This window comes from Nomia melanderi, chromosome 6 (genome assembly GCF_051020985.1).
Source record: "Nomia melanderi isolate GNS246 chromosome 6, iyNomMela1, whole genome shotgun sequence".
Classification (NCBI taxonomy): Eukaryota; Metazoa; Arthropoda; class Insecta; order Hymenoptera; family Halictidae; genus Nomia; species Nomia melanderi.
Genome location: NC_135004.1, coordinates 6,326,603 through 6,351,529, shown reverse-complemented (window position 1 = coordinate 6,351,529; position 24,927 = coordinate 6,326,603). Strand labels below are relative to the sequence as shown.

At 39.4% G+C, this 24,927-nt stretch overlaps 2 protein-coding genes across 4 annotated transcripts; one reads left to right on the top strand and one right to left on the bottom strand.

Annotated features, from left to right (window-relative positions):
* Positions 1-86: 86 nt before the first annotated feature.
* LOC116427978 (ribonuclease H2 subunit C) lies at positions 87-916 on the bottom strand. Its single transcript, XM_076368388.1, has 3 exons — positions 729-916; positions 285-517; positions 87-227 (listed from the first exon to the last, which is right to left on the bottom strand). The coding sequence occupies exons 1-3, from the start codon at positions 871-873 to the stop codon at positions 210-212; spliced, it is 396 nt and encodes a 131-aa protein (XP_076224503.1). The 5' UTR covers positions 874-916; the 3' UTR covers positions 87-209.
* A 542-nt stretch (positions 917-1,458) lies between these two features.
* Positions 1,459-24,759, top strand: CRMP (Collapsin Response Mediator Protein). 3 transcript variants are annotated; one of them, XM_031979578.2, is made up of 10 exons: positions 1,459-1,713; positions 10,194-10,288; positions 11,685-11,997; positions 14,640-14,819; positions 15,413-15,526; positions 18,447-18,679; positions 21,073-21,409; positions 21,882-22,037; positions 22,277-22,544; positions 22,751-24,759. In XM_031979578.2, the coding sequence occupies exons 1-10, from the start codon at positions 1,675-1,677 to the stop codon at positions 22,828-22,830; spliced, it is 1,815 nt and encodes a 604-aa protein (XP_031835438.1). In that variant the 5' UTR covers positions 1,459-1,674; the 3' UTR covers positions 22,831-24,759. The 3 variants fall into 3 exon arrangements, with proteins under 3 accessions (XP_031835438.1, XP_031835447.1, XP_031835465.1); XM_031979587.2 differs by lacking the exon at positions 18,447-18,679 and adding an exon at positions 16,539-16,771; XM_031979605.2 differs by lacking the exons at positions 21,073-21,409; positions 21,882-22,037; positions 22,277-22,544; positions 22,751-24,759 and adding an exon at positions 16,539-16,771 and having other exon boundaries at positions 18,447-18,588.
* Positions 24,760-24,927: the final 168 nt, after the last annotated feature.

Below are 24,927 nucleotides of genomic sequence, written 5' to 3'. Positions count from 1 at the left end.
TAAAATATGGTTAATAAACTATAATATATATATATATATATATATATATATATATATATATATATGAAATATATTAAATATATATATATGAATATATGAAATATTCAAAATATTTATTTGCATCTCTTTTTACAGCAAAATACAAAAATAGTTGTAATCTAATTATGCATCAGTGTCTTGCACTTTTGTGTTAAACATAATTTCAATAGTTATTCCGTAGAATGTAACTGAAAAATATATTAATTAATGGAAAATAATTTATTCAATTATTACATGAAACTTACTGCTTCAGCAATGTCAATCCAATCAATTGCTGCTGCTAAGGCATCATTCTTAGATGGAAGTTTATCATAGTTCCAATAAGTAAAGTGTGAAAATGTTCCTATAGAATATAAATTCCTTTCTACATTTTCCACTTCTGGTTTTTTATGTTCACGAAACGTGATACCTCTGTATCCATCAGGTATTGTTACCTTTTTTCCATGAAGAGGATATCCACGATATGAAGAATTATAATCTATGTATAAATAAAGTAATCATTTTAACCTAAAATTAATTAAACTAACTTTATGTGTTTTTGATATAAATAATTCGACCAATACACAAACATTAAATTATATTAAATGACTCCAAATTTACATAATTTAAAACAATTTCACTTACAAAAATGTCACTTTCTACATGCAAGTACTAAATCATAAAGATAAATTTAAATGTAACAAACTTACGTTCATCGTCGATTTTACGTATATATGGTTTAAAATAGGAGGAAACGTTTGCAGATTCATCGCCATGAATTTTGCATGGCATTAAATGCAATATATTTTCTTTCGTCTCAGATAAATCCTGCTTCACGTGTAAGCGTATAGCCATAGTTAAACAAAAATGGCGATGTACTCTTTTGGCGGGAATACATCCATTACCATAAATATTATTTTCATATCAATTATAACAAAAACGTAATTTAAAAATTATTTAGACGAATCACAAATTCATCAATAATGTACACGTCATAGTAAAGAATAGATTTCTATAAAACAGTAACATTTGAACAAAATTTATATTCAGCGAATCAAGTATAATATAAATAGGGTATATATACGTATGTGTGTATACGTGTATTTTTGTATTTATAATATTCACAATTATCTAACGAATACGAAGTAATAAATGTTGTATCTTTTGAACATCACTTTATTTTTCCTATATGGATCATAAGTAAATACAAAATCATTTTAACTACAGTTTTGATAACTGTTATGAATAATATACATTGGATTAAGAGTAAGAGATAAATCCTGATTCAAAGCAACGTTAATGTCGTCGAATTGCGGAATGCGTGCGTACGCTCAGTAATTCACCGGAGATGTGACGAGCCATCTTCAGTGGGGATGATCCCCACCCCCGCCAGAATGTAGGGAGTAGGGGAGAAAATTTACCACCGTGGTGCGACGCGCACACGTAGCGTCAGTCGCAGTCGATTGTTCGATTCGATTCGATCTTGCGCGTTTTGATTTTTTCACTGGGAGGACTCTCGTGCGAGGACGCGTTTTTCCGCGAGCGAGAAGTAGTGTTCGTGAATCTCGTTGCGAGGTGCACGTCGCGAAACAACACGATCGCGTGACAAGTTTTTCTTCCTCGAGTACAAGACAGACTCCTCCTATACGGTCGAAGATGAGCACGCCGGTGAAGAAAGTGCCCATCCACCTGCAGGTCAGTTTACCGATCTTTATTTTTATCTTCGCCGGCTCACTTCTACGAGAACCTCGCGTTCGTTACCGATCGAGCGTCACCGCGTAAATAAATATTGCGTAGGAATAGATCGTTCGGGCGTGAAGGTGGAGCGAATCGGGTACAACCCGGCTTGTCTATTGTTACATGCAGCATCATTGAAACAAATCAATTACGCTAATGTCACTTGATATTTCCTTATGCACTTGAAAATGCACATAACAATACGAATTTAAGACAATTCTTTTTACTCACTTTAATAAAACTTTGAAATTTTTACAAGGAATGTTATCGGATCAATAATATCACGATGTCGCGATCGTGTAATCGCTACTTTCGCTTTTTTTATAATGAAGTGAATACATTACATGAGTGTTCGAGGATCAAGTGACCGGTAAATGAGATAACCAAACGGTTTGGACGTGTGACACGTTACATAAAGATGTAACCGGCGCGACGTAATCGTTTCTTCAAATAAGAAGAAAATTAATTGCGATAGAGAAAGTTGGGAAACGACCGGCAAGTAATCAGCCGTCTTGATAATTAATATCGTTAAAAAGTAAATAGACATTCTGTACGGAAACGATGTAATCGATGCCTGCGAACGTCCGTGAACAAACACCTCTGGGCTGCAAATATTGCGAATTAATTCCAAATTTTTCTGAACGATCTGGGTATCGTCCATATATTCCGCCTACAGCGGCGTTTTCACGGAAGCTGCATCGCTACATCGATTTTACTGCGATTCTGCATTTCACTTTATCCGATATCATATTACAACCAACCGTCGTTATAACAATCGGAATTCCTTTTTGCAAAATACTTTGAAATATAGATTCGGAACAATCGAATTTAATTTTTTAGCTGTTTTATTGTCAATAAACCGACAAATTTTAGGCTGCACAAAGTTGCGTATAGCGCGCAAAGTCAGTGAACTTCCGATCGATAGCCACGCCGGAAGGCTTATTCTTACAAGCCAAATTGCGATATGTAATTTATTTATTCGCAATACTTATGGATAGTATTATTGCAATGAATTATTAAAAAATATTACTAATATAAATTATTGATCGCGGATACTGTCAATAGTTGTGATTATTTAGATAGTTTCTTAACTGAATGACATTCTACCATAGATGTATTTGTTTTATTGAAAATACAACTGATTGAAGGAGAATATTGTTTGAGACTGATTTTCAGTAAAGACGTTTATTTTCCAAGAAATGTTCCCCCGGTCTTACAATGCTCGACCTACAGTAGTACAGTAAATATTTTACATATTTTTTAACATAAAAGTATGGAATAATAACTTCTGCAATCTATAAGATCTACGTTTTAATTACAATAAAAGAAAATGCAAAACTATGCGGGCGTGCATAAAACATAGAAGTAATATATTATCAGAAAATTAATTGTCATATCTCCTTCGTATAATAGTAACGTTTAAATTGATTTAAGATTCTATTTACTTTGATTAACGTGTCAACTTGAACTTTTTTCTGTTGACCCTACATTTTTTAGGGTTGAAATGCAATTATCGTACTTGTAACGTTTACATGGTAAAATAAATATAAACTATATTATAAAATTCTACCGATGACAGCTGTCATTATATTCGATGACAACTGAAATTGTATTATCGTCTGGTTGTTGGAAAATGAATGCGTAAAGTGGGTGTATCTGCGTCACTGTTAAAACCGAAAGTTTCGCCGTAGCATCGGCAGCAATTGCAAGGTTGCTGCCTTATTGATCCAAGCGTCTTGGCGCCCGGCACCGGTCTATCTCGTAAAAGGAGCCTAAATGCACATCTTGCTAGGACAGTGTATGTATAGACCGGCTGCTTATCCAACATTGTTAGCCTTATCCACTGTTTTCCTATAAATCTTTTCAAGGAAATGAGACAAAAAAATAGGAAATATTTTAATGAAATTTTAAATATAAAGAAATTGTTATAGTTAATCAACTAATTTTGGAACGTGTATGTGTATCTTCTTAAAGTTCTTACTACTAAGACGTTCACGTGTAGTGTCTTTTTGGATGATTTGCTCTGATGATTTGCTATCATTACCACTAAAAGTTCCTACAAACGATGAGACATGTCTCGAGGCGTGCTTCGCAAACAAAACGACAATTTTTCCAAAAAGATATTTCTAAATCTGAACAGCGAAGATAGTCAATTTATATAGAAAATGCATATGTACTCTACAGATCTTCGAAGTATATTATCTTAGGAACGAAGCTTCATACAAGGAATATGTTGTCTGTAACTTCAATAATCAGTTAACATCTATTTGCATGGTTAGTAAACCGCGGATATTCAAGCAAATTTGCGTTTTCTACTAAACAGAGTCTTGTTCTTTTGGTAAACTATTCCCAATGTAATAGGAATAAAATAAAACAACATTACATTCAATTTGATTATCATTTCCATTCTTTTAAAGTTCGAAGACTTTGCAAGCTGCACAGATTCTCAGCCGAATCAACAGTAATACTATGCTTTATTTAATTTCTTCTTCTTATGTTGGTCAGCAATGAACTGACTATCGATTATCATCGTCCCTTAAAAGAAAAATGAAAGTCACGAATTTAAGGGGATGAAAACGATTTTCATCGCCGGTCCCTCCCGAGGAAATGGGTACGGCACTGGGACGCGCTGCCTAGGCACGAGCAACCGCGGCGAATCAATAGTTCGTCGACACTACGCCGACCTAAAGTCGGAAAAACCACGGGGCTCAATTTTACGAGCACAGCACACTCGACCGACGGCCCGTCTGGATCAACGTGTCTCTCGACCAAGACCGCCGATCCACCGTTTCGCGTCGAATGTCTCCGTGGAAAGACTCGCGAGGCCCCCGAACACGTTTCCCACCGTTAAAAATAAACCGTGGATGTCCGCTGACATTTTTGTGTCCGGCTTTCATCCCGATTAGAACGGACTGGTACCTCGTTCAGAGTAGAAACAAGCCGTCTCTTGCGAAGAAACGCTGAATTTACGCGACTGCTCAGTCGTTTTCCATTGGCCAGCTAGGTTCACGCGTTTCTATCAGATTCAATGCTTTGAATTCCTTAAAATCAACTTCTTGCTTCACGATAGCTTCTTGAGACACTTAACAGTATACTTAACAGTGTATTTATTATTATTGTGTATTTAAATAAAGATGTTTTTTACCATTTTTCTTTTGCCTCAAGACACTTTAGCGACAAGTGGTAATGATTCAGTTTTTTCACTTCGATGATTATAAATTTCTATTTTGCTCGACTGAGACTTGTTTTTCAACGGCTACTAATGATGTCAATCTATCGAATAATTGCTATTTCTTTCTGGTATTCGTTACCCTTAATTACAAGCTTCGTTCGTGGACTTCGCTCGAATCTATTCACTCTTTGAGCAAGAGTTCGCCATTTCTACGGAGGATTCTGGCCAGGCGACAAGTGGTTACGACGCGCGTCGGCCAATTGTCATCTTTTTGCCTCACCCAGAACTTGACGGCGAATTTAGTCGAATGGAAGCCGGTCAGCCGAAATGTAGATTACCGACATTATACCACGACGTACATAAATAAACACGACTGGGAAGCCAGGTGTGACCCGCTGTTACCGTTTCCGCAGCGGTTCGCGCACACATGGAAATTAGATCACGCCGTCAGTGTTGGTGTCGGTCCCCCAGTTTTTTTTCTTTTTAATTCGATTTCATTCGATTACGCGAGCCCAAGGACGATCTGTGGACGGATTGCACTTGAACATATTCTTTCGTCCGTAAACTGTAAGAATCTTAGCAAACTCGGAACGCAAACAATTATGTTAGGCCTACTAACCGGTAGTCCACCTACTTCGTGGATTTAGCATTAATTTTTACAGCAATCAACACCTCCAGCTACCTCGTTAATATTCATTCTTCACTTCCGAGGTTTACCATTTACGCTCAAAGAAACCAACAATTTTAGCTACCGCTATAACGTCCGTCTCGTGCTTCACAAATTTTGCAGTCCCTTGAATTTAATTCTCGCGAATAGCTTCCACTGTTACCAAAATCCTCACTCTATTTTCAAATATTATATTCCTCTTCAATGTAATTCACACAAAGAAATAGCTTCAGGTATTGCAATAACGCTTCTCACTTTCGTCCGAAGAATCTGGCATTTCTTTTTCAATTCGATTTGAAGAGTGGAAAACCTTAAGCCACTTTCCTCGTCTTTCCTTTTAAAGATGTAACGCACTAATTGCTAGGAACTAGAAGAAAATACGCCCCTGGGGAAATCGATATCTCGACCATATCCCGAGGAGACCCCATGAATTCATCGGTGCCGACACGCGCCGCCCGAATGGAAGATGCTATCTGGGCTTCGTTTCGATCGAACCCGCACACCAACTGTATTCTTATCGCGTCGATTTCGCCCCTCGATGGAGCCCCCGCTTCCTCGTTCCTTGTTCTCTTAGTATCAGATCGCAGATCGTTCGCCGCGAAGCGAACTCGCGTGCTTCGGGACATATCGTCGCTCGAACCGGCGCGGTACGGTGTTCCGCTTGGTACGCGGTCCAATTAAAACCAGATTTCTTCTTCGCTTACGGTATCCACCGTCCGCGGGCACCGCGATATCGAAGAAGAATGATAATTAACTACTTTCACGGTTAGAAAAAAGGGATTTTTCCTCCGGCCGTATTTAAGGAGCGAAACTCCAGGCGCTGAGTTTCTAACGCGCGATGCTGATCCACTGGAATCATTTAACGCGTTTCGCACGGGCAACGTTGAGAACGTGTCAAGAAAAACTAGATGCACTGAATTTCGTGTAGCGCACCGAATAATAAATCGTCGGTACTCAATGACTCGCAATTACTGTTTGTACACAGAGTATCCGAGAAGACGGGCTAAATTTACATGGCACATTAAAGGGAGTCAGCCTCGCGTCTCGCGTTTTATTCTCTTTTATTTTTCTAATTAAAATGAAGCTTCGATACGATGATACTGTGATATTTGAGTTGATCGAGATTGGATAATGGAATTCGAGAATGACAGAGATTTCAGGGAGGCTCTTTTCCGAAGATGTTGTGTATTTCAAATTTCATATTTTGCCCGATTTAAATTTATAATCAAACAGCTGGTTAATGCTGATTAGAAGGCCGCGCCTTTGGAAGTGTGCGTCGTGGAATCAGGGAAAGTGGTCGGCACATTGTCAGACACGTGCAGCCACGGTTTAACTATCAACAGTCTCGGGAATCGGTTGTGATTCCGTTTTTTTTTCTCCTTCGCCAGACGGTCTGAACAGTCGCGAAGTGGAGCAAAGCCAGTCGCGAAAAGTGTTCGCGAGCACGTTTCTTTTTGAAAAAAATCACTCTGGCTAACGGGGTAACGTATTTTAAGCCAGCTATCCGCTGAAAATACCCAACGGGAGAGATCACCGACACATGAAACGCACATGTTCGTGCCCATGGCTAATAACTATACCGCGAGGATGACAAGGTCTTCTCTGCCCACGTGAACCGCGGCGGACGAGTTCTCAATATTCAACTTGATTCTCACAGTTTTCGTCGAAGGTCACTCCTTATTTCGTTCGAAAGAGAAAGGGAAAATGTATATCGAAGCGGGTTCCTTGGGGTCGTTCGGCGAATAGAACAGTTTGGACAGAAATAGCGATCAATGTTAGAGGGGTCATTCTACTACCTCTCGCAAAAACCATTTGATCCGATAAACCTGGTCGGTTCATCATAATAATTGACTGTTCATTTGAATGTAGAAACTATTTTCATTAATGGCGAAAACAAACACATCGATAACGTTCGTCGTGCATAAATGAAATATTAATATCCCATTTTAATACCAATTTCGGCAGTTTATCTGTATGCTCATCTACATACACCTGCTTTTTCTACAGATAACTGATCATTGTCTCGCAAAATATTCATCCAAAATATTACAAGTCGTTTACACAGTTTCTCTCTTTTATCAGAAGATTCGTACAGCAATCTACTTGCGAAGAAAAAGAAACGAATTTTCCGGGACAAATGTACACCCCATTGATTAGCCAATTGGAAACTATGAAGATATTCGGTTAACGCCCCACGATTCCTGGAAATCCGATTTAACGAACACCTCGGTACATTTTAGAGGGGCGAGGCAGATTGGGGATCGATTTCACGAAAGCCTCGGTGTTAACGGCGGTTTAGATTCATGTGGGGGTCGAAGCAATTTCACGGGGTGGAGACCTCGACCTGTGAAGGGTTTGTTGCACCACGCGTTGCATTACCAGGCGGCGAGGGGGCGAGGACCCGACGTGGCGTCGGCGCCGCCGATGGATTGTCCTTTTTTTACCCGCTCCCTATGCTCCTTCTTTCCCCCTCGTGGTCTTTCTCCCCTATCTACTTTTATCTTTGCCCGGCTGCGGAACGCCTAGGGGCGCTTGTCAAAAGTCCTTTATGCAGTCTGGACTCCTTTCTCAGGAGTCCTTTCAATTCCGCCTCCCCTGCCTCAACCGGGCGATATTTACGCCGCATTTTGTCTATCCTTTTTGCCTGGCACACTTCACCTTCCGTTAAATATATCCGATCGGAACACGCGTTCCGGGACACTTTGATCCGATCTTCGTTATTGTTGGCTGCCATTGTGTACGAGGATGATCGTAGCTTCGTTAGGAATTCTTGACCGCCCGAAATTTTGTTTTCTTGAACTTTTGCCGACCTCTGCGCGTCAACCAGTATATCTTTTGCTATGTTTGTTTGGTTTTTCAGAATGGTTTTTCAGAAAATGATTCTTGTTGTTAATATTTGAAAGATATGTCTTCTAGCTTCCTCCTTCTATTTAAAGATGTTTGTATGGTGACCATGTAGGAAACTGTAACAAGAAATGTTAATCACCCCTCAGTCCCTAAACAAATCTCACAGTCACTGGAGGAAAAACCGCGTGCACAATGAAATAGGAAAAATCACAGGAAAAGAGAAACCATAATGCAAACATGGCGGCGTGCTTCAGCCTTTCTTCACGTTCCAATGATCAAAGAGGGTATAATGTATCCCAAGAACCCTGTTCCATGGGGAACGCGTCGGTTTCGTCGTCAATTCACTTGATTATCTCGTTACCAGACAATCGGGGGAGAAATTCCGACACAGCGGATGGTTCCCTCGGCGTCTTTAAATACGCGGAACGTTGCTGTTTACTCGTTGAAAATGAAGTGCGCACGTGTACCCACACGTACGGGCCGTGCTGAACGTTATTGTATGCTAATCGGTCGGACTAGGTCAACGAAGAAGGGAAAGAAGAAAAAAAATGGAGGAGAAATACGCTCCGGGTTTTCCGCGTAAAAGAGGAAACAACACTGAAGTACACAAACGTTCTATTCTTTCGGATGGAAAGATGCATCGCGCGCGGCGTATGTTCGCCGTGCGTTTATCAGTCCGAGCACATCGCCGTACTGCTCTAAATCCAGCATTGGCGGAAGTGCGTGAAGCGTAGCTTCTATTATATACTGATTGGTATACCATAGTATGGAGCGATACACGCACGTTAATCGTCTGCACCGGATGTTGGACCCGACGCACGTCGCAAGCGAATATCAAGGACGATAAGCGGGTGGTTGGTGCCAGTCGTAAGTGGTTTTTGGTTAAGCCATGCGTTTATTATTGTTGCTGTAGAAAAAACGAAGGGAAAAGGTTGTAACCAGTCAACTGTCGAGTTGTAATAATGTCGACCAATGACGAGTATACACGTCGAACGCGGGACAGATACACCGGATATGTATTAAAATAAAAAGACTAAAAACGAAACATATATTAAGATAAAACTAAAACGAAACGAATAGGAATTACATATTCGTTTGAAAAAATAAATAATGAACTGTTAATAAAATTAGTGTTATTTTGTGTTTCAAGATGACCGGTACACTCGTCGAACATAGTTAAATGGTGGACAAGAGTAACACGCACGAAATATCGCGGAGAATATTCTTCATTGAATTTATCTGATAAACATGAATATCTTTCTGATCAGTTTCAGCTGCGAAGAGTAACTGTTGCGAGACCAATCAGGAAAAAAACTGTAAAGCAAGAAGTTAACTCGTTAACCGATTTACGTGAAATAATTCGTTAATTATATTTACTAATATCTTGAATTCAGTTCTTTTTTTCTTATTGGTTTTCCGAATGAGTTCATATTCGTAAATAAGTTAAAGTATGCAACCAGCACAGGGATCTACTTCAGCGTACATTATGGGATTTATTTGTTCATATTCTGCACAGTTGAACGTATCATGAACGAGCGAGCACAGTCTAGTAATCACATTATAAGACAGAAAGAAAATAAGTATAGAGTACCTGCGCAGCCTTAAAAGTGTCTGGGGTAATTTTCATTTGTCAATTCAGCGAATGGATCATAGAATTTTATAGCATTCATAGATTAACCAAATTTACTAATCGCGTTAACATCTTATTAATAAGAAAAATGACAATAAATGTCGATCATTCTTTACTTTCAGAGCGCGCAGAACAGGCTGCTGATCAAGAATGGAAAGGTCGTGAACGACGACGGCATCGTGGACAGCGATGTTTACATCGAGGACGGTATCATCAAGTAAGAGTCCCGTGGAACACTTTACGCGTAACCGAGCGCCACGCTCGTCGCCGGATTACGCAATCCAAATAAAAACATGCTGTGTACGCGCGTTAGAAACTACGGTTTCGATTCCATTTCATTCAGCGCGTATTTTTTCTCCCGTCGACCGACCGCTACTATTACCAGTCGGTGACAGTGAGCTAGTAAACTCCGTCGGACTATATACACGCAATGACTAATATCAATTCGGAGTGAAAATAGATATGCGTCTTCTATTCGCTGAATCTTTATTTTTAGCGTCTACCGGCGATACATATTTCACTAATTTCAGTGTAAAAGTTAAGATTCCGTGTTTATCAAAGTCGGACATATTGTTTGAAACATATGATTTCCACTCTTTTCAGGAATCATGGTATGATAAACCAGATTATGATAGACGCTTATAAAAGTAGAAATTATACAATTTTTTGTTGGGTAAATTTTTGTTGGTTCTAGACACGATCAGTTGATTCTAATGGATAAAGCGTGCGTCCATGAATATATCTATCGATACGCGAACGTTTCGAGCATGATTTCGTAGCCGCATACTTACTTAGACGTGTTGACAGAAGCAACACAGACGTTAAGATGCGCAAAGCCGACCGATTAACGTTTCATTGAGCATTCCGATCGCGTGTTCGCCCGCCACTTCAAGCAAACGAGACGCGATAGACGCTGGCCGTTTTATCAATGAGCGGCTAGCATACCGGCGAGCAGATAACACGTTGATGGCCAGCGTAATCTGTCAAAGAATCGTGACGTGCTAATAGACTAGCGAACGAGGGAACTAATATTGGCCGTTCCTTCGGAACGCTTAATTATACGAGGTGTTAATAATCGATCGGACATTGAAGACGGATGGTCGATACTTTCTATCACTGATCTAGTCCTTGCTCTGAACTTGCGAGAGACCGTTAATTGGATCGTTAATAATCACGCGAATTTTTCTTTCTTCCTTTCATCGTTCGGGGGCACGATTCTTTTTTTTTAGAGTAACTGTTATTTCGAAGTCCTGTAATACATCGAAATGTGGTCAGACCAGTTATAAATGTATCTCTATAAAAAGTATGGAAACTTTCGAAATCTGGATACCTTCTAAAATATAGAAGTGTCTTGCAGGGAAGAATACAATTAAATTTAATATTCAATCTAACATTCATTATTTCATGTAAGAAACAAACATCTTGTCGCAACTTATAACAATATTGTATGAAATTCACATGGGTCTTTAAGATACGTGATTATGGTCGTGTAATCAATATTGCCCGCTTACTTGAATTGTAGGCTACCTAATAGATCTCCGATGAAAGTCACGGCTTCCGTCCAACTTTGCCCGCATCACCGTCCGCTTCTAACAACACTGTTCTATTCGTAGGCAAATGGGACGGAATCTGATAATACCGGGCGGGACGAGGATCATCGACGCCCGCGGAAAATACGTAATGCCTGGTGGCATAGATCCGCACACCCATTTCGAATTGGAGTTGATGGGAGCCAAGTCGGTCGACGATTTCTACCAGGGCACGAAAGCGGCCGTGGCCGGTGGCACTACTATGATCATCGATTTCGTCATTCCGAAGAAGGACGAGTCTCTTCTGGAGGCTTACGATAGGTATAGAGAGACAGCTGACCAAAAAGTCTGTTGCGATTATGCGCTCCACGTCGCCGTCACGTCCTGGAGTCCAAAAGTAAGCAATGAACACATGTACACACGTTGCTATTAATTACTTTGATATAATACTCCACAAACTTCATTGACCCACTTATAAAACTTTTGTGATGTTCTGGGCGATTCTGAGTTCTCAATTCTGGGCGATACATTTTGCTGAAAATTTACAACAGAAGCTGCGATTGGATTCGATAGTTCAAATCAGCTAGGTACCAAGAATTCTCACTTGGAATCCTTGGTTGACTCCTTAGAAAACTGGTTCCGAGAAGATCTCAGCTTTAGGGCATCATCACTGTTGGACCTTCCAGCTTAAGGATCATAGATTTTCCATTTTTATCATTGATCTGGATATTGTAGAGCAGCTGGTGCCAGGAACGTCTCTCTGAGAACATTGCAGGATACAGTTTCAATGTCGTGTACGTCTTGTTATTTGGCTTGTTGTAATTAACTCATGCAGGGTGCAGCGTGAAATGACCTGTTGTAAAGGAAGCCTAAAGTGAGGTCGTCACGCCATGTACAATATGCCCCACACACGGTGGCCATTCTATTTAGTCACCCGGAATGAGATAATTACTGTAACATGAGACTTTCCTGGAAAAGAAAGCATGTCTAGGCGTGACCCCTTTCTTGCCAGTAGTTAGTTCAACGTCGATTGTTATGTGAACCTTCTTCGTACTTTAAAAGACAATGCACATATACTTGGAACAAGGATGCAGCTATTAGTGAAGTAATTACAGGATGTAACTGATAATTGTAGCTTCTGCTTTGAAATATGTTTTCCGAACAATGTTTATGTGGTTTGGAATTATTCGATACGATTTAAAGTTCGAGTTTCTCGAATAATTGAACCTACTGAACATTGTCGTTTTCATGACTGTATGAATACGATCGTTGCACAATGTTACATGTCCCCGTAAATGGAATTTATGTAACTTGTTAACGTCAGTCGGAAATTACTGGGAGGTACCTTTGAATGCTCTTCAAATCGTCTCTTTTGTTCATATCCCATTAGACGATTGAAATCTTCCATGCAAATTGCTTGGAAAATTGCGTACTCGATAGATCACTATCATTAGATTCCATCCCAGAGAACTTGATCTGGCACTTGATCGATGATTCGATCTCCTGGCTACCACCTCTGGCAAGTATTCGATCAAAATTATGAACATGATCTGAATGAATTATTCATGCATATGGTATCAACTGAAGGTAGTACTTTATGTGCTTAAAAAATGGAATAACATTTGAAAGATTGTATAAAGTAAAATGTACATAAAACAAGAGTCTGAACAATAAATGTTCCTGCATTTTTATAAAATATAAAAAAACATACTGTTTATTTGTTTATAAAAATCATATAAAATCATTAAGTAGTATGACAAAGCGTGAAAACGCTTTTAATAGTATAAAACAGATGTTTGAATGTTCCCTTACGTCGCCATTCAATTTCCATATCCTGCGTTTCGTGAAGAAACAAATATATTCATATAATCATTAACATTTCATTCAAGCATGCCGACCGTTATCATTGTATTTGCCCTTAACATTCACGAAATACATTTTCCAAGTTCAATGGGCGATTAAATATTAATGTCTTGACTATGAACCCTTATACAGTTACTGCATTTGCAGACTAACAAAATACAGGACAGCGTTTACATTCCTACTTCTTCACTTCAATTAACATTAGCGATGAACATTCTTAACGGACGATACACGTTTTTTCCTTAATCCGACTTCTTCTAAGCCATATATACACCATCCAGTTCCAGTTTTTAAAAGCTAGAATGATTAATCCATAAAAATTCCAATTTGTGTAAAGATCCTCGATTTATTAGCGACGAGCACCTAGTTTTCTCGATCGAATGCCGTTTGCCAAAGGGTAGTTGTAGATCGTTGTACTGGTGGCGAGCGAGAAATTGTGGCCTAGTATGTCGATCGAGCGACTCCTCTCTAAATATGGGGAAAAGCAATAGGTGTTCCGGTAAATTGGCAAATCGCGGCGATCTACTAGCCGCGGAGTGCCGGTTTGTAGCCATGGTGACTGCAGGGCCGACGACTGGTAACTGTAATCGGGATCGTGAATGGAATAACAAACGATCGATGAGGAAACCGCGAGTGGCCGCGTACGGATGCATGTAAATCTTCATGCTCCTTATTTGTTGGCGCTTGTCGGCCTGTCTGACAATTAGACATGGTCAGAGTCAGATATCTAGACGATATTAACAGTTTTCCGTCCGGCGGTTAATTAGTCCTAGAAAAACTGAACCTACAGACCGGCCAACTTATTTCCCCGTCCCCATTTATTTTCGATGCTCTCTTCGAGAAATACATTGGATCGTAAAACAAGTTCTTTGCGTCCCACCTTAATTTCTTCCTCATTTATTCTAATGTGGAATTGTAAACATTCGAACTGCACGTTGACGTAAAACGAATGGCAAATGACTCCATAAGAAAGAGCAGGATTTTCCACAGTCATAGAGATTCGGTTTACAGCCTGATAGAGTCTTGATTGAAGTAAATGAACATTTTTGCTAAACCGAAAATGCAGGGGACAGAATCTTTCGTTATGTCTTAACTGTTGTTTAAAGAAAATTTGTTGTGTTTATAGGTTTATATTGATTCATTTATTGGTCTAAAGCTTCCAATTGTCTGTTTCAGGTGAAAGAGGAAATGGAGACGTTGGTGAAATCGCACGGTATCTGTAGCTTCAAAATGTTCATGGCGTACAAGGATATGTTCATGCTGAGGGATCCAGAACTGATCGAAGCATTCAAAGCGTGCAAGGAACTCGGAGCCATCGCCATGATTCACGCGGAAAACGGCGATATTGTTGCCGCGGTACGACCTCATTTAAATAGAATGAAATATGTTGATCCTGTGTATCGAATATCTGCATAAAACATTTCTTAATTATGAAAATAAGCTAAGGGAGCAAACAGTCTTGCGTGCACCGGGAACCATAATATTGAGCAAAGTCAATTTATTTTTAGTTTAATGGTTCAAGCTACTCTTTCGAGGGCACGGAATCGATTCAGCGAAGTTGAACGGGAATATTTCAAAATAAAAGCAAGAATATCTTTACTGCCCTTCTGATAAAAGTCTGTTTTCAGATGCTATTTTAAAAACTTGCCGCAATAAATAAGTTTTGTTTCAATTGTAAATAGTAAATATTTAAATAGCAAAGATCTATTTTTGAAAATTTCGCTTAACATTGCAATTAACTTTAGAAATAAATTGTTCTACTCGTCAGTGATTAAAACAACGTGTCTAAACGTTATATCAATGCCATTGAAGAAGAACCATTAGAAATAACAGGTTACGAGCTTTTGGTACGTTGTTCGCGCTAATTACCTGGCACGGATGTATCTAGCCCACCGTCACGAATTTATTCGAGAATAGATCGGAGAACGAATCATCCGAAATTGTTTCAGAACACGAAACGGTTGCTCGATGCTGGAGTTACGGGACCGGAAGGTCACGAAATGTCACGTCCCGAGGAGGTGGAGGCTGAGGCTGTGAACAGAGCATGCGTTATAGCCAGTCAGGTATGTCGACAATAAAAATTATTCAAGACATGCCGGAAGTAAGAGTACCATATTTAGAAGTCGTAGTTACGTTTGTCTAGTGTATTTCTACACTTTTTTGGCACGCTAATTTCGCACGGAATCGATTTGTTATAGTTACTGTGCAGATACAGACAATGATAGATGTGCAACGCTATCTTTCGCGGCTTTAGCTATACTCCGATTAGATGTAAATGTTCTATACGTGCACTTTTTCATTTATTTCTATTTGTTTAGATGTGATCATTTATTTTTGTGCGCATCCGAACCACTGGATACAGAATACCTGAGGATAGCTAGAATCAATTACTCTTAAAATTGTATCATTCGACGTACGTTCGTTTCTAATTTGTCATAAATTAATTTCAAGTGACTACTATAAAAAACAATAATTTGCATAATAAAACGACAGGTGTTACATTCCATTCACCACAAAATGTAGATACAAGGTTTAACTGCCGCGTACAACGGCAGTATAACTGGCAGTCATCTCCGCCGTGACAAAAGGGTCGAACTGTACAGAGGGTCTCGCGATGACTAGAATGCGAATGTATATGCAAATTTCTACTTTCAAAAATTGTTTCTGAATAAAACAGAGTCAAAGAGTAAGTTATTCTTATGGAAACCATGGTTAATGCGGATGCAACGTCGCACTTGTGAGAAAAATGTCTCCCTTGAGAAATAGACCTGTTTAAACAGTAAAACCTTTCTCTAGAATCTACTTTTTAACGAAAAAAGAATATAAAAGTTACTAAATTTTGTACAATGCTTATTTAGATTGCAAAACGTCGAGAAAGTATCACTTTCTTTAAAAGAAATAACGGGTGTTCTGTATATTTATGAACGATAATGCGTCTTCTAAACAGGCCCAGCCTTTCAGCTAGCATCGGTAGCTATTTTTTATCCAGTGGATCGCATATTTTCTTCCGCGAAGTCGTCCCGTCTCAGTTTTAAGTTACACGATCATTTCCGTTGTATCATTCTGCATGCTTAGGTGAATTGTCCACTGTATGTAGTGCATGTGATGAGTCGTAGCGCCGCGGAGGCAGTGGAAGCCGCGCGTAAGCATGGCGTTTGCGTCTTCGGCGAGACATTGGCGGCCGCGATCGGCACAGACGGCACGAACTATGCGCACAAATGCTGGAAGCACGCAGCGGCCCACGTTTTGAGCCCACCGCTCAGGCCAGATCCAGATACGCCATGTGTCCTCATAAACAAGCTGGCCAAGTGAGTCTGACGACACGGTCGTGTATTACATTTTGGGGGTGACTTTGATATCTAGAAAGTTAGCTTAACCGATTCACAATCTAATCGAATGATGAGGAATTATATAGATTCTTCTACTCAGAATTTATCGCTGGAAATATTTATTACATCTTTCGGTTATTAATTGCAGGCTATCATCTGTACCTTGCCACTATTGTCATTGCAAAACACTACGACTAGCAGAAAGTGTTCAATTAATCGTTAGCATGTTTCAATATTGAATAGACTAATAATACTTAAAACCGATTAGTTCGATTGAACACTTCTTAACAGAGATAATGCTAAATGTAGGAATGATGCGATAGATATTTCCAGTAGCGTACAATCGAGATTAATATTTTTTATTTTTTGAAATCCAAGAGATACGCGAGCCCGAATTAGACCAGATTAGCCTGGATCCTTGATACAGTAATTAATTCCAAAAAGTTTCTTTATAACACACCGAAACCATGGAACAAAGTTCAAGTTCCACCGGGCAAAGTGATCAGCGTTATGTTTCGTTCGATCGGGATTTAGCTCTCGGGATCGTTTATCAGAAGCAGAGCAAAGATGCGTCTAGTACTCGTGTTAACAGAGAGATACGGGTCAACTCGATCCACGGTAATCGAGATCCAGGGATTATCTACGGTCGCTTGAACCGTACACGCGAACCGCATCGCGATATAGTTCGCCGTTCCACGATGTTGCATGCGCCGGAAATTATATTTAGAAATATCTGTCGAAATTCTCGTGTGCATGCACGCTGATCGTTGCTGCAGTTAACGTTACTTTTCTTCTGCCCCCGATTTCTTCTGCATCGGTTATGTACCTATCGTTGTTTTACACACCGCTGGCACGATCCTCTTCTTTGTCTCGATGTCTAGCCGTAGCTGAACGTGCATTTGCTTTGGCCACTTTGCGTGAACACGGTTGAAAGACGGGAGAACAATAATTGTGACTAATCCCCGGAAACTAGAGACCGACGGTTTCAGTTTCTCGCCGCGGTGTTTAATTCGGGAATCGAGTCAATACAACAAATAGTTGTAAAATATTACCTTATGTTTGTGTAATCATGTATATTATGAAAAGTAGAATTTTATGAATGATCGGATCAGGTAGTCTGATTAACAACGATGTTTACACTGGTATAGTTGTATATCTGTGTAACGTCGATAAACAGAGAAATTTTTTATTCTACTTTCACTTCATTAGATTTGTGTTGTTTTATTCGCTTAATTATCAAATGAAAATAGTATAGAAATATATTGAAGTGTTTCAACCGTGATTGCAGCTCGATGTAATTTTGTCTCGTAAAGCCAGAAGAAGAAATGTTGAAGCAGAAAATATTAGCTGTTGAAGGTCCCTCCTTCATTGGAAATTAGTCACTTTTAAAACAAAAACATATATTTGACTTTACTGTTCAATAATTATGACACGTGACCCGAAGTATGTGTCTAAAACGAAGATGCCAGTAAAGAATAAAAAATAATGTAATTCGAAATATAAAGGGTTAAAACATGCTGTGCACTGAATTCCATTGGTAACAACAAAATGGTGGCAAACAGCCAACGACCTTGAGCAGTTAACATAATTTGCTTGGATGCCAACGTAATATCTATTCAGAAGGCAGTGAGAGGATTTAAAGTGTCGCGTTTAGGTGAATAGCCCGCTGTACGTAACGGCAGTGACGAGCAAGTCCGCCGCTGACGTAGTGTCGGTGAAAAGGTTGGAGGGTGTCGTCCTCTTCGGGGAGACTCTCGCTAGCGCAGTTGGTATTGACGGTAGCGAACAATACGGGAAAGATATCGAAAAAGCGAGGCGTTATGTTACTTGCCCGCCGTTGAGACCCGATTCCACGACACCTGCTTATCTAATCGAACACCTTGCCCAGTAAGTAATCTAACACCCAAAATTGTTACTACTGTTTCAACTTATGCGTGGGCAACCATGTTCCCAGTTCTGAATTTTCTTTAACTATATTCCTTCATGTTCTTATGAAATGTCACAATCATCATTGTTTGGAAATGTCAAGCTTTCCAATTTTCAAAATTTCAAAATAAAAATGCATGGAAAAAGTTTTAGACATTGCAGTTTTAGTAATTGGGAACATTTTCTCGTAGTTGCTCATGCAATAGTCGATTACTCATCATTTATCAAAACTATAATCGCCTCGAGAAGCAACTAGGCAAAAGTTTTACCATTTGTTTGTAATCTCACATATGTATTACTTTAATCAAGTCTCAGAACAGTACTTCGAGAGCTCTCTTCGTTAGTTTGTAAAATGGGGGAGAACAATTCACGGTTTATCGCAAATATATCGCGTCTCACCTTTTCTCACGATAATGGGAGCTATATAATGGAGTCACTGTCCTCTCTCATTGTTGACAAAGACCGCCTATTGTCAACCAACCCTATGATATAACGAAGATAACGCTGTAATTATAAGTAAATTCACGGCAGAGTGCATACAGAGAGAGAACACTGTACTTTCTTCCATAAAGATCGGAATATCCAAACTTAATTTTTGTTTCAGTAAAAATAACATTGATTTATTTGATGGTCACTATTAGGTACAAATTTTTTATGTGATTTCTTTTTTATTTGTTTAAAAACCTTTGCAAACTAATACACGGTATAGTTATCAAAAAATAATTAATTGTAAATTGCTCTGCTCGATAAATATTTCTTCGAGATGTTAATTCTATATTTAAAGGACTTAAAACGAATAACGTAGTCAAGTGTTGTACGCAATCCATTAACCTATTAGTCGGGCGATTTCTTGATCACGAGTATCTATACTATCACAAGTAAAAGGGTTACGATAACGATCTTAAGCGATTTATCCCACGGTAAATGCAATGGCATAAGTATTGAAACATATTAGAACACATTCCTACGAATAATATTTATGGTATCATTTAATACAAGAATCCGTAGGTAAATGACCGAAAAAACTAGAAATCCGCCGAAAAATATAAACCTCCAGTACAATTGCTATTTTTGGTTAACACGTTGAAACGTCTTCGACTTCGAGTGTTGTGAAAACCTCAGACGTTTATCCTCGTTTACGTGGTCTCGCGCACGTTTGGATCAATGATCGAATCGTGTATTCGCGAAACGGCGGAGGTTTCGGCGAACGATTGTTGGATCTGAGACCGGCGTAATTTACGCGCGGTTGGGTCACGGGTATGCCGTCCGTGTTACTCGAGTATTCAAATGATGGCAATAAATTACGGCAACGAATTGGCACACACGAAGTTAGCGTAACTGAACGTAATTCTAATGGACACCGCGTGGGAAGTCGCTTTTATCTCACCAGCCGGCATTAAACTTAATTAACCGGTCGGAGGAAAAGTCGTTCGAACCCTCTCTCGAGCAATCAACGCACTGTCCTGCGTTTCACTCGACTGCGTGTCACGTTTTCCTTTCGGCGAGCAGTATGAAAAAAAGATAATTGACTTAACTTATCAGATGTCAAGGTAACTCTACGTTTTACATCAGCTTTCTTCGAAATCCTGCGAGTATGCAACGGATGCATTGTGCAATCGTTGAGCGTGGGAAACGTGTTACTCTAGGGTGGTAGTTTTGGTAGAAGACCGAGGATTTGAAAAAGTTTTTCTTTTTTTTTATATTTTTTGTTGTTGTGATAAGTTGTTTCTATCTGGTTTGAAGTGCTACTGTGAACCTCTATTTACTGGGACCTTATCTTGTTAAGATACAGTTTACTTTTAGTAATATCAGCATGAAACATTACACTTGGATAATTAAAGATCACATAACTGGAGCAACGCTTGACAGTTACTCGGATAAAAAGAACTCTGTAAAAACTCAGATAATAGGAGCTCGGCCAATATCGGATAAATGGGACGTTGAATAAAAAGGTTGTCCCAGTAAATGGAGCTATGCCGTTTACTTCATTTCTGCGAAGGATTTCTTTATATTATGTTTTTATGGGGTAATTTAGTAAGACTTTTTGATAACTTATCATAAGGTTTCTTTACCTAAGTACCTAGCCTCGGAACGACATTGTGTTTCAAGTTCTCGAGAAAGATAAATGTCCCAATGAAATATCGAATTTATTTTTTTTTAAAGTATGTAAATGTAAGGTTTCAAAATCCATAGAGATGATAAAGAAAACATCAACTAAACTAGAGTTTGCTAGATTTCATTTTCCCATTTCTTCTTAGTTTTCGTTTGGCCCCTTATTTCAGCGATACTATAGTGTCGTTACAATGTTCATTAGCATTAACGGGTCATTGATAATCGGCGTTCTGTTCCGTCAGAGATGGCCTGCAGGTGACCGGAAGCGATAACTGCACGTTCAACGCGGAACAGAAAGCGCTGGGTAAAGACGATTTCAGCAAGATACCGAACGGCGTGAACGGCGTCGAGGATAGGATGTCTGTCGTTTGGGAGAAAGGTGTTCACGCTGGTATAATGGACCCGACGAGGTTCGTCGCGGTGACGAGCACGAACGCCGCCAAGATCTTCAACTTGTACCCGAGGAAGGGGGTGATAGCTGTCGGCTCAGACGCTGATATAGTCGTATGGGACCCCAACAGGAAGCGTACGATTTCCGCCGAGACCCACGTGCAGGCCGTTGACTTCAACATCTTTGAGGTAAGGGCCCCGGCTGATATATTAACCATTAATAAAGTCTTTGTTGTCACGGAACTCACTTTCCACCGATCCGTCCACCCACACGTGAACAGGAAATTTAATTAGTCGCGGGGATGGTTCACTGGATAGAACAAGGGGAAAATCTGCTGACCAAAGGACAACCGAGGATTTGAACCCTTTAAACCCTAACGACATTGAGGTGTATTTTAACGAGTAATAACACTGAAAATACTGCTTGCGATATTTCATGTTTATATTGTTGCGTAATTATTCAATTATGTATTTCATAATGTTAGGGTAAAAGTAAGCTTATCAGTAATCATTATTAATAATACTTTTAAAAAAATAAGTTCAAAATAAAAAATTTGCACCTTCTACTTTGTTTTCGAGCAACTAACACTACGATGCTACTGTGACATTGTAAACAAATATAATCACGGGACAATATACAATCGATGGTAATCTGTTTCAGGGTATGGAGGTTCACGGTGTACCTGAGTACGTGATAGTTGAAGGACGCGTCTGCGTGGACGAATGCGAGCTGAAGGCTGTCCACGGGTTCGGAAAGTTCGTCGAGACAGCCAGTCACGTTAATTATGTTTATGAAATGATAGAGGACAGGGAGAAGGTACAATATTTTCGCTGCGAAAGTTAGATAAACTTACTAATACTCGTATGTTCGTTCGATCAAGTTTGATTTAGTGATTCAGTATTTAAATTCAAGCAATTTTTCATTTGTCATACATGTTGGGTCATCGTTGACCCACATCGCGCGGCAGGCGTCGAGGCAGAGTTCTCGAGCTTAATGAAATAGAAGAGCAAATAGTCGATTACGCCTACGAGTACGACGAAGCTATGTTTGTTCAGAGACCGCGCGGCGTGGCGAGGACTGAGGCCGATGCGAAGAAGTACGCGGAGGAGGATGCGGCGATCGCGAAGGCCAGAGAAGAGGCTAGAGCGGCGGCCCTCGCAAAAACCCGTCAGACGAACGGCACTCACGAGAGCCCGAAACCGAAAGTGACTATTCCCGATTGCGTACCGACTTTACCTGATTCCGCAGTGGTTACGCCATCATCGAAAGGTCCCCGACTGGAAGGACAGAGAAATTTGCAGGACACTACTTTCTCCATCAGCGGTGGGTAGCTAATGGTCGTTCTAACGACAGAAGATCACGAAATGCTCTGGCTCATTCCAGAAAAAAGTCTCGTTAGTTTAAACTATTGCGTGTAACGCGGTGTAAAGTGTTTTATGTAATATCGTGGGATATTATCAAGTGATGTCTTTTTCTGGTGTTAATGTTCGAAGTAACTGACAAATGTTTCATTTGTTTCTTTTTTACAGAGGACGTCGAGGAAGCGAGAAGAGCCTGTATCCGCGTGAACAATCCGCCTGGTGGCCGCAGTGCGGGAGGTTTTTGGTAATTTATGAAAGACAGAGCCAAGGTCCGCTTTGCAATACAGAGATTTTTATTACGAACAAATAAGAAAAATCTCTTCCCACCCTCACCCCACTCATCATTCACGTGCACATTCGTCATTCTTTTTCCTCGCTCTCCTATTCTCTCTTTTTCTCTTTTGCTCTTTTCCTCTTGTTTTAGAACCGTCAGACCCGCTTTCAGGTTCGCTACTTCGCCAAATACTAAGACTTAAGTTTCATCGTTCTCGTTTTCCCGGTTTCAAATTCACCTTCTGTATATTCCCATCGATCAAGGTCTGTTCCAAAAAAGGAGGATTCGGATGCCACTGGTCAGTAGAGTGTGTTCACGCTCGTGTATTCGTGTCTTTTATCGCCATTTCTCGCTTCGTTATCGCTTCATTGCTGCCTCTGTGTACGTACCCTGTGCGCTTCATTCGTTGACCTTGGACGGTAGTTCCTTCCGCGGAAGTCTATCCCTGCGCGTGCAATGGACGGACGTTTGTTAAGTTTCATCGACCATATCGACTTTCATCGTGCCGACACACGAGACTGAAGCGTCTTGATCGGTTGATTATGACGCGTGTTAGGCTGCTGCGCTTGAAACGCCTCTTTCAAATGACCTTCGGGAGCTTAGAACTTTAAAACTTTGCGTACGTCATGTGAATATTACACGGTCAATGATACTATCGTTGTTAATGAATGCTGACAGTGATGGTGGTCGCGTATGGGCAGAAGCAACGGTTTGACACTGAATATTAATGTTTATTTAAACCTTTTAATCATCGGTATAACTATTCAGACTGAACTCTGAATGAACATGCAGGTACAAAATGCTGAAGGAATGGTGTAAATAATGAAATTATTTATAAAATTGGTTTATCATTATACAAAAATATAAATAATTAATATTATTGATTATGTAGTATAATTGACCGTATAATATCTGCTTATAAATTTATTATAATCTTAGCTTATGTTTTTTTTCTGATAGATGTTCCAACAAGTAGTCTCTTGTTTGTTGTAGTAGTTGGTTAGAAATAATTTAAACATTTATACTACCTGAACAGTACTTGTTATTTGTCTCCATTAATTTATTTATATATTTTTCATTATTTATATGTATCGTAATATTACGAAAACTACAGTAGATTTATCTAGTAACTTTATTTATTTAACTTTACTATATCTTAATGAATAATTAAATCTCATTTATTTTATCGCTCTGATAGTACAATATTCAACCTGAAGGAAAGATACGTTTCATAGTTCCGCAGCAGTCTAATGATGGTAATTTTCTGGTACCATTGACCAGTAAGAGAAATTGCGAAGTATAAACTGTGGGAATGGAAAGTATAATTACAATAATACCTTGGTACTAGTTCCTTCTTAAATCAAATATTCAAACTCATCCATCCTCAAAACATCATTACCATTCTAGAACCATGATCTGCTATCATGGTATTGTTGTCCTATTTCCAAAGAAGGAAACTTTCTTTTAAGAACAAACATCCAATTATTCTTACTGGTTACTCACAAACACCACTGTACAAAACTCTGAGTTTGTGCAATAATTGAGTCTCTCAGTGAACACCTTTACAGTTGCAATACTTAAAACGATGTTTTACTGTATCGTCCTGAATTTTATGCATTTGTATAAGCTTTACAGAATTAAAGAAATCAAAATATCGTACTCGTTTCTTTTCTAAATGTTTTCGACAATATGTTGATATTTTATGAACTTGTTACTCCAAGGTCAAGCTTTCGAGCAAATTATTTATTGCGCGTTTACATGTACCAATTTATTACAGAAACAAAAATCAATGTCTGTAAACCGCAAGATCTTGAAGATTATTCGAGAAAAAAGTGAAAAAATGTAATTCCAGATGAATGGTATAGCGAATCATGAGTTGTACATTAAACGATTGTTAATTATTGTTATTGTCTTTTGTTTTCATACAATGATTTACGCGCTGCGCCGATCGTCACGCGATCGGCTTGATTGCCGACGCAAATGTTACATGACCGGTATAATAATTACACGCGGAAACTCGCCCCGTTCTCATTTAATCAAGGTTTCCCCAGCACGTGAAAACTGTATTTCA